This window comes from Triturus cristatus, chromosome 5_1 (genome assembly GCF_964204655.1).
Source record: "Triturus cristatus chromosome 5_1, aTriCri1.1, whole genome shotgun sequence".
NCBI lineage: Eukaryota > Metazoa > Chordata > Amphibia > Caudata > Salamandridae > Triturus > Triturus cristatus.
The window spans coordinates 179,184,625-179,194,451 of NC_140587.1; the positions used below are offsets into that span (position 1 = coordinate 179,184,625).

A 9,827-nucleotide genomic window follows, 5' to 3' on the forward strand; every position below is an offset into this window, starting at 1 on the left:
GCAGTGCGGAAGCGGGGCTGTGGCGTGCCACCCTAGCTCCCGCACCGCCAAACTCAAATTAAGGCCCTTAGTCTATTGCAGTGGTAAATTACACCAGCCATTCACTGTCCCACAAGAGCACCAAAAAACAGTGCTCCCATGGTGAACAGTACAATAAGTTACCTTGTTCACCAGTACTGCCACCTTGGCGTTGCGCTTGTTCTGCAGGTGTCGCTTGGTCACATACACCGCTGCTCTGGTCTTCCCGCTTCCTGTTGGGAGCCAAATGATGATGTTTTTCCCCTCAAGCGCTGGCTGGATCACTTCCCATTGGTAATCGTACAGATCCATCGTTACCCGAGACTGAAAAAGGTTTACAAAAATAAATGTATCACAGATGCCCTTATTATAATTTGTATGAACAAAAATAATAATTGTATTCTGTAATCACACCCCCTAAACAGCAGCACAATCCCAAATGATGAACAATTTACATTACCTGATTTCTGTAGTTATTTATATATGGGCATCGTTCGGAAAACATTTACCATTTGTTTTTTTTGTTCGAGGTGCAATTCTTTTTTTTTTTCTTAAAATAAAGAGGACCACTTCTTATTGATCAATTGATTGGAAATTTGTTAAGCACTCAAAGGGTGCCCTGGCAGTGAACAGAAAGCTTAATTAGGCAGAGAAGAATTGGGTCTTCCATCATTTCCTGAGGTTCGGATGGAGGAGGCTGATCGAATGGCAGCATGGAGGGCCTTTGAGGCTTTGCTGGGGACCACCGAGAAGACTCAAGCTCACATCTGAGTTTTAGTAAAATAAGGAACGGGCAAGAGATTGTTGGAACTGGAGATGAGAGATCTAGGAGGGAAATAGCTTGTGAACAAGACTTGACATATTTAATAAAACAATTCACACCTCTTATCAAAACGTGGTGGTCTTAAAAAAGAAAACATAGTGCTCATGGACTGTTGTCTTAAGGGTTGTGCTCCAGCTCAAGAAGACATTCGTTTTGGTTAAGAAAGCCCATAATCCCCTAGAGAATATTTTTGTTTTCTTTAAAGATAAAAATGAACGCAAAGAGAGACGATGTTGATGTCTTTAGCAATCTTTTAAAATCAAGTGGGTTTGGGATCTATAATTCAAAATTAGGCTTAGTTAACGACCACTGGCACAATAGATTAAATTTAAAATTTTAGGTTTGTTACCTTATCACTAGTAAAGATGCAAATATCAAGTCCTGTATATGATGAGGTAGATATAAGACTTCATGCATAAAATCGTGTATGTTACCTGCTGAAGACAACAGGTTCTATATTGTTAAGTGTTATTTTCTAAAAAACATGTTTTTTGCATATTATGTGCCTTACCCTGTTGAGAAGGGGTCTTGGTACCTATCCAGGTGTATACAGGCAAGGGGCCATATTGAAACATGCGTGGTACCAACACACAAGTATATGCATCACGTGGCTTTTTACAAGCCTTCCGTAACTCCTGGTAGGTAGAGTTCACGAGTACTGATGACAGGGCCGGACTGGCTGTAACGGGCATAGGGTGTTTTCCGTGGAGGTTGGAAGGGTGGGGAGTGGTTTGCAGCATTGGGGGCGGGTTTTGTCACTGGGGGCCGGTTTTGCAGCGGTCCTGCAAATATCAGCCCCCAGAAAACAAAAGCAGCAAGCAAGCGTTTTCAGCCTCCAGGCAGCCAGGCAGTGCTTCCTCAGGGGCTGGTCCAAGAAAATTGCCAGTGCTGCTATGAGTTCCCAGTCCGACCCTGAACAGTTGCCACATGAGGCGCCGTGGCCTTAAACCACAAATATCCGAGTGTCTTGGTACTGGGCATATTTAGACATAGTCCCTTGCCTGTGCACACATGGATAAGTATCAAGGACCCTCAAAAACATTTGAAGAGCAGTGTCACATTTAAAGATCCTTCTCACATTTATTGATCACTCTCACATTTAAAGAGCATCCTCACATTTAAAGAGCATCCTCACATTTAAAGACCATCATCACATTTAAAGAGCATTGTCACACTTAAAGACCATCCCCACATTTAAATACCATCCTCACATTTAATTACCATCGTCAAATTTAAAGAACATCCCCACATTTAAATACCATCGTCAAATTTAAAGACCATTCTCACATTTAAAGACCATCCCCACATTTAAAGACCATCGTCACATTTAAAGACCATAGTCACATTTAAAGACCATCGTCACATTTAAAGACCATCTCATGCGCTACTCACTTACTTTCACACGCCGTGAGAGGAACGGCTGACACTCACCTTTCGCCTGCTGCATCGTCCTGCTTCACTGCCTACTACGGGGTCACCGCCGTGAGGGGAACAGCTCTGTGCCCGGACTACCCATCCCAGGGGGCAGTGCGCGGAGTCCGCACCGGGCGTCATTGGAGGGCGCCGGAGGCCCTCAAAAGCAATGAGCGCTTCCCGCAGCGCGGGACGCGCGCGAGCTCGCCCGGGCCAAGGGCGGGCCCGTCTTTGCCGGTCATCGCCTGGAGGAGGCTGGGCTGGGCTTGCCCTCTAATCCCTGGATTTCTGCGTACTACATTCGCTAACCAGCCAGAAGGTACTGTACCGCCAATTAGAACTGTCTGTGCATCTATTCATCACTTGTCTCTGTGCTGTGATGGCTTCCCAAGACCCTCCCCTCCGTAGACAGGGGAGACGTGCATGTGCAGCAAAGCGCCCTGGGCCAAAGTCAAACCCACCCTCACTATCTCTGCCCACTGCTATCGATCTAATGCTTCAGAAGGCGATTGGAGTCGTTACTTCTGAAATTGAACAGACTGAAAGACGCCTCTCAATTATTCAGATTGCTTCCTTCTGAGTCAATCACCCCCGAAAGACCCAGTGAATCTTATAGATTTGAATTTTGGCCAAAATGACGCTCCTATTAATTCTGAATCTTTCTCAACTTCAAATTTTGTGTCCGTAGCTGAGGGTACCACTTCTATATCTTCCAGACCTAGGAAAATTTGTTATACAAGGGGGCCCTGAAGGGAAAAAAACAAAAGGAAGACCCGCTCAAGGTACCGTGAGGTTAACTGACAGAGGAACTTCACTGCCCATTTCTCCCAAATCTCTCCCACTTCAGTCTTATCCTCCCTGGGCTCATGCTCTAGTGGCGGATTTTTTAGACCAGTGTCGAGCGATTGTGAGGGAAGAGATTGCTCCCATTCTTCACTATTTTCAAAACCCTACATTTACTAATAATATATCTCAGGTCCACGCGAATCAGGAACTTATGGCAACCCCCATAGCCCCCATACAAAACCACGGGCCTTTGACCACACTGAATCTACCTCCCTCCCAGGTTTCGCAGTCTCTTGTAGCTACTAAACTGACCCAAGATCGACTTCTTCAAAATTCTGAAGCCTGTAGTAATAACTTTGGTGTGACTTCAACCGGTGGTCAAGGACTGGTCGGACCATCATCCCAAATTTTACACGACAATACCCATAACCTTGTGCGGGAGTTAGCAACCCATACTCTTCCTACACCAAGAAATGTACCTGATACTGTCAAAAGTGTTTCGTTATCTGTCATAGGGAATGCAGGGGGGGAAAGTTACGTGCCGCCACAAATCTGTCTTCCTACAATTAATCTACCCCCGGAAGCAGCTCCTTATGTAATCATATTGGCAGGACTACCAGAATTGAAGAATGGCCACAGTGAATCCCATCTGGAACTACGAAATAAGATCTTGTTTTGGTTGGCCAAAAATAAGCAATTTCCATATAGCAAGGCAGGTGACATATTGATGGTAAGGCGGGTTGCTTGGGTGGGCCCTACACATAAGTCCATTGATGGGGATTGTGCGATTATCAATTTTAGATTCCCAGAAAACCATCCGAAGACTATTAGTGCAACATCCGATTAATAGGGACTCCTCTGTGAAAATCTGTGCCCTTACTCTTGATTTCTTCTATCCATGTCCCTGGAGGACGGGTGTCCCCCAGCCTTTAATTAACTTTGAAAGTCGAGACTTGATTCGTCAGATCACACCCGTTAGTTTGCAACATCATTCTTCTCTTTTTAATATTCCTGTATCAAATCGTTACGCTCAATTGGAGGAAGTAGATTGACTTGGCAGGTTAGACGACCTGTACCTGGGCAGATACTATCCAGGTCTCTTCGCCAATGTCGGTGGCCACCATTCCGGCCTCCTTGCTACAGCTACCTATCCTGTTCACTCTACTAGTATTTTGGGGTTTAGTACCATCTTAGATCCCAAAGCCACTCCTACTAAATTAGATACAACAAGGTATGATGTAACTGTGGGTTCCCCTCATCCTCTACCTATCTTACCTTTACGTCCCCATAAGGTGAACGGTACTAACAAACCTGCAAGTGATATGGCCATCATTCCTTCCCCTGCTGCAACCACGATAAAGGACCCGAACCATCGGCATCTGACAACAAATTTTCCATCTTGTCTTGGAATGTGGCGGGGCTCCGTAAGAAAATGGCCTTACCAGACTGGGGATCTTTTATCGACCAGTTCGATGTTTGCCTGTTTCAGGAGACCTGGCTTAGGGATCACTTTTTCAGGTTGGGTTTTTTGTCTGTTAACAATTTAGCTTTAATTGCTGAGAGGGGTAGACCCTCTGGGGGTATGACTATTCTAATTGGTTCACATCTAGGTTGTTCAGTGTCCCAATTGGATACTCTATCCCCTGATTTACAATGTGTCAGACTTTCCTTCTCATCTAAATTTAGTCTGACCTTCAATAATGTCTATTCTCGTCCTACTCAGACGGGTAAAGAATCACCAACATTGGACACTCTAGATAAACTTATATCTTCAGTACAGGGGGAGACTATTCTGATCGTTGCTGGGGATTTTAATTGTCAGAACGAACCCCTGCCGGGCATTATGGAGTCTATCACCTCTGAGGAGGACTCACTTTGGTCTATCCCTGATCTCCTAGTTTCCCCGATCAAGGCATGGACACCACTTGCCCTCCAGTTGAATTCTATTACCATGGCACACTCTTTGAGAGCCTGTAATGGTCGCTCTCAATCTGATCTGGAGGGTAGATCCACTTTTAATCGTCCTGGCCAGACCTCCCGCATTGATTACGTTTTGGTAGAGACAAGGACCTGGCCTAGGGTAATTGATTTTATGATTCTTCCACGTCACGATAGTGACCACGACGCCCTTGTTCTTGACCTAAGTCTCCCTGAGATAGGTTTAAATATAGAGGAAAGAGCAGACAACCGTGGCATCCCTCTCCTCTCTAACGACAGAAGTAGGCTTAAATGGCCAATGGTGAAAAGGTCCCCTGATAAAATGACCACTCTCTATCAAGCTGTTTATCAGGCGCTCCTCGAACCAAGTGGACATTTAGACCAGGGCCAGGAATCGTCTGCCCACCAGATATATAACATCCATTCAGGTTTAGTGACTGCTCTTGCTGAATTATTAAATCCATTATCGGCCAAACCAAGGAAGATTTAGAAGGTCCATACCTTGTTTGATCATAATTGTATGACTGCAAAGGGGGCACTTCTGGAAGCTATTAAATCTCTGAATAGACCACTTATAAGACAAAAGAGATTGGATTACAAGAAAGTGCTAACTGAGGCTAAACAGAATTGGGATAACAGCAAACGGGACGCTATAAAATCTGCTCTTGGGAATAGGGATATGAGGGAATTCTGGTCAATAATCAGAACTGGTAGTGGGGTTGTCCTAAAGGCAGACGACCCCAATATTGCACCAGAGAGATGGGTTGAGCACTACCAATTGCTGTATGCTCCCTTGATAGTATCCAACTTCTCTCTCGACCCCTCTCCTCAGTCACTGCACCAGAACATCGATGAGGCACCAGAATGTTCCCTCGACAACTATCCCCCTCCCCACACTTCCATTGAAGCATCCTATTTTAAAGTCACATTGACGGAGGTTGAATCTGCCATAAAAAGGCTCCCAGCAGGTAAGGAGCCTGGCCTTGATAACATCCCGGGTGATCTTTACAAGGATCAAACAGCGATTTGGGTCCCATATCTTTGTTATTTGTTTAATGCTATCATTTTGGGAGCCAAATTACCGGATACCTGGGTGGGAGCTGAGATCATACCAGTATTTAAAAAAGGATCCCCATTATTACCGGCCAACTACCGTCCGATCAGTCTGATCGATGTAAGCCAAAAACTATTCTCACGTATTATACTCGATCGGCTTCAGACCTGGATGGAGGATCAGTCGATCCTTAGTTGTTATCAGGCAGGTTTTAGGGAAAAGACATCTACGGTCGATCAGTTATTAAGGCTCCAACTCTTACACTGGAAAACCATAAGAGTAGAGGGTGGCAGCCTCTACTTAATCTTTGTTGACCTTAAATCCGCCTTTGACCTGGTACCCCGTCAAATATTATGGGTAGTGATGGAGGATATGGGGGTCCCAGCCAACCTCCTTAACATCATTAGGAGGCTCCATCTGGATAACTTTGCACAAGTGAGGAGTGGTAAACGGGGCGGTCTAACAACTAGATTTCCAGTCAAGGGAGGAGTCAGACAGGGCTGTATTCTGGCCCCCACCCTATTCTGTCTTTTTGTTAATGCATTGATCACCCACCTCAAGGGGGTTAAAGACATCGATGCCCCGAAGCTACTTAACGATCAGGTGGTGGCATTAATGTTTGCAGACGATACCCTTTTACTGTCTAAATCGCCTATGGGTATCCAACGTGCCCTGGACAATTTTGTCAATTTCTGTCTTATAAGGGGGTTGGAGATTAATACTCAAAAGACCAAGTTTATGGTCTGTAATCCACCAAAGACCAGATGTCCCAATCCCTCTTTGAATGGCACAGTATTGGACAGGGTTACTGTTTTCGAATATCTGGGCATTACCCTGACTGACAGAATGGATTGGGGCCCACAACTGGCCAAAGCTAAATTAAGACTGGTGCAAACTACAGGTGGTATTTTAAAACTTCATAGAGAATCCTCCTTTAAGCCTGTTGCTTCCATCATAGAAATATACAGAGCCCAAGCATGTGGTGCTATTCTGTATGGGGCGGAATTGTGGGGTCACTCTTTGATACCTGACATTTGCAAGTCTGAAAATTCATTTCTTAGATCACTCTTGGCTTTACCATCTAGCACCCCTCTTATTCCCATTAGAATGGATATGGGTTTTAGACCCATAGAAGAAGTAGTCGCCTTACGGTCTCTACTATATTGGCGCAGACTTTGGGTCACCCCTGAGCTGACGCACTTTAGAGACGAAACTGTAGAGATATTGGGGTCCCAGAAATTGCCCTGGTTTGCTTTTATAAAAAAAGAAAGCAGGAGATTGGGCATCCCAGGATTTTGGTCTAATCCTGCTGTAGGCTGTGCTGAGTTGTCTCGTGCCAACCTGGTTCACCTACATCGTACGTGTAGTTCTACGGCCATTCTTAGTAACTCTGGGCTGGGCTCGCTTACCCTTGACTTTCTGAATATAAAAACTGTTTACAGAGTGGAGCCGTTTCTAGACGAGATCTTGCCTACCTCTGCGAGAAAACTCTATCTACAGTTTAGATATGGCACACTCCCACTCAGGGTCTTTTCTTACAAATGGTCGACTGATAAGTCCATAGAATGTCCGGCCTGTGGGGGCAAGGAAGAGTCTGTAGCCCACGTTTCTTTTTTCTGTATGGGGTACAAACTCATACGACATCGATGGCTTGTTCTACTATGTAGAAACCTTGGGGCCAGCAATCATAAAGCGGCGCTCAGAATATTCCAAACTAATACCTCCACCTCAATAGTCTTTTCGGTCTCGCGTTTTATTAATGCTATGTGGCGCAGGAGAAGATCCTTTTTATAACTTTTTTGACTTACATTTTCCTCTGATGTTAATCATGTTAGAACTGATAATCTATTCTTTTTAACTTTTTATAGTTCTAGTTCTTAATTGTATATAACTTTAGTAAAAAGTAATTCATATTGTGTTTTTTATAAATGCTTGAAACATTTGATATGTCATTGCCTGTAACTATGTATCTTTTAGGGTCTTTGACCGAAATAAAGATTATTTGACTGACCATCTCACATTTAAAGACCATCCTCACATTTAAAGACCATCGTCACATTTAAAGGTCACCCTCACATTTAAAGAGCATCCTTACATTTAACGAGCCGATGTGTCATAGGTTCACACTGTCCACCAGTGCGTTGTCACATTTGCCTTCTCACACTTGCCAGAAGTGCCGGCTTCACACACACTGCACGCACATGCACACTTCCCACCCTCCTCATTAGTGCTTTATCACACTCACTGCCCACAATCAGCAGAGCTTCATGAGTGACATGTTGATGTGCCCTCAGATCAATGCCTATTGTGCCAGCTGATCACATTGACCATTAATGTGACCCTTTCACGCTGCCATCAATGCCAGCTTTTCACAGCGCCAGCCAGCGCCAGTTTCTCACACTCTCACCAGTGACAGCTCCAATAAGGCACCCAGGTGCACGCTTTTCACAAGACTCACTAGTGATAGTGCCAGCTTTTCACAAGACTCACTAGTGATAGTTCCACACACAGCAGTGTCAGCTCATTGGTGCTCACTATTGCCTCAAAGGACGGTGGAACGGGGTAGTTCTAAACCCTCAAGCAGACACCAATGTCTGTGTGTGCTGAAATGAGCGCTTTAAAACAAGTGTGGCTCACCTGTCACCTCTTCAGGTCGCCGCCTCTTTTCCTGCGTCTCCGTGGGCTCTTGTCAGACTGCCAGCACTCTGAGACGCGAGCAGGAGTCTCCCGGTTTTAAAGGCACTGGTGTTTTTCACGACTTAGTTTTTCCCTGTTGTCCCTTAAAGCAGCAGCGGGTATTTCCAAGTTCCCCCTGAAAAGGGGTTTTCGACGTGCAGCCCGCGGTCCCTCTACAATGACAAGGCACTAAGTCACAAAGGGGCATATGTGCGAAAGCATTTGTACGAGTAGAGTTTCGGAGGGCTTGGAAAAGATACTGTGTGGTTGAAGTCTCGAACCCCCTCTTATGCATCCCTGTAGCTGTCATACTCGGAAACCGAAAGTGAATCTTCTCTTCGGACCTGGTAAACTGTAAGTGAAACAGCACCGGTTCCTCCCGAGTAGGAGAAATAATGCTACGCAATCAGGGGCTTGGCTACCATTGGTGCAGCAAGTGCAGTGGCGCCGGAGCCTGATAATTGCTGTCTTTTACTACCCCAACAACAGGCAAAGGGGCAGTTTCCTGCCATACAACAGGTCCCATCCTGCAAGTCGCAAGTAGTTCAAAGACCAAAGGTTAAATAAATAAAAAGTATATGCTTACACAGAGTCGGAGTGAAAGAATGGAATGTTTATTTTCCAAGCAAATCGCAACTAAATAAATGCACGCACGGAGTCGGAGTGAAAGAATGGAATTTTTAATTTTTAAGCAAATCGCAAGTAGTACAAAGAAGGAAACGTAAAATAAATAAAAATTAAACATATGCACGGAGTCGGAGTTGAAGAATGGAATTTTTATTTTTGAAGAGTTGGAGTCACATTGTAAATTAAAGCGTGAGGAGAGAATGACGGCTGCCAAGGTTTCCAATTGCTGTGTGTGACATTCTCATAATTTCAGTGTCATTATGAGTGACATTTCAACAACTCTGAGTGACTTTCTCGCAAGCAAAGTCAAGTGATAAAGATGAGGCAAGCATATAAATATCAGAAATTATACCCATTTCACCAAAGAGAAACTCTAACAAGTTCTTAAAATTACTGCAAAGCACCAGATATGGAAGGGCACTAACCTCGTACTCGCGAGCCGCCCCAGACAGCATCGAGGGCATTGGCAAGGCTCAGGAGAGTGAGGCGCAC

At 44.8% G+C, this 9,827-nt stretch overlaps 1 protein-coding gene across 1 annotated transcript in view; it reads right to left on the reverse strand.

The window, feature by feature from the left end:
* LOC146830595 (ATP-dependent RNA helicase DHX58-like) overlaps nucleotides 1-9,069 on the reverse strand; it is a 143,192-nt gene extending 134,123 nt beyond the window's left edge. The window contains exons 1-2 of the mRNA XM_085604788.1: nucleotides 8,670-9,069; nucleotides 163-342 (exon numbers count right to left, since the gene is read on the reverse strand). Coding sequence (XP_085460914.1) covers nucleotides 163-330 — 168 coding nt within the window. The 5' untranslated portion in view covers nucleotides 331-342; nucleotides 8,670-9,069. The remainder of the gene's footprint in view (nucleotides 1-162; nucleotides 343-8,669) is intronic.
* Between the last annotated feature and the right edge of the window lie 758 nt (nucleotides 9,070-9,827).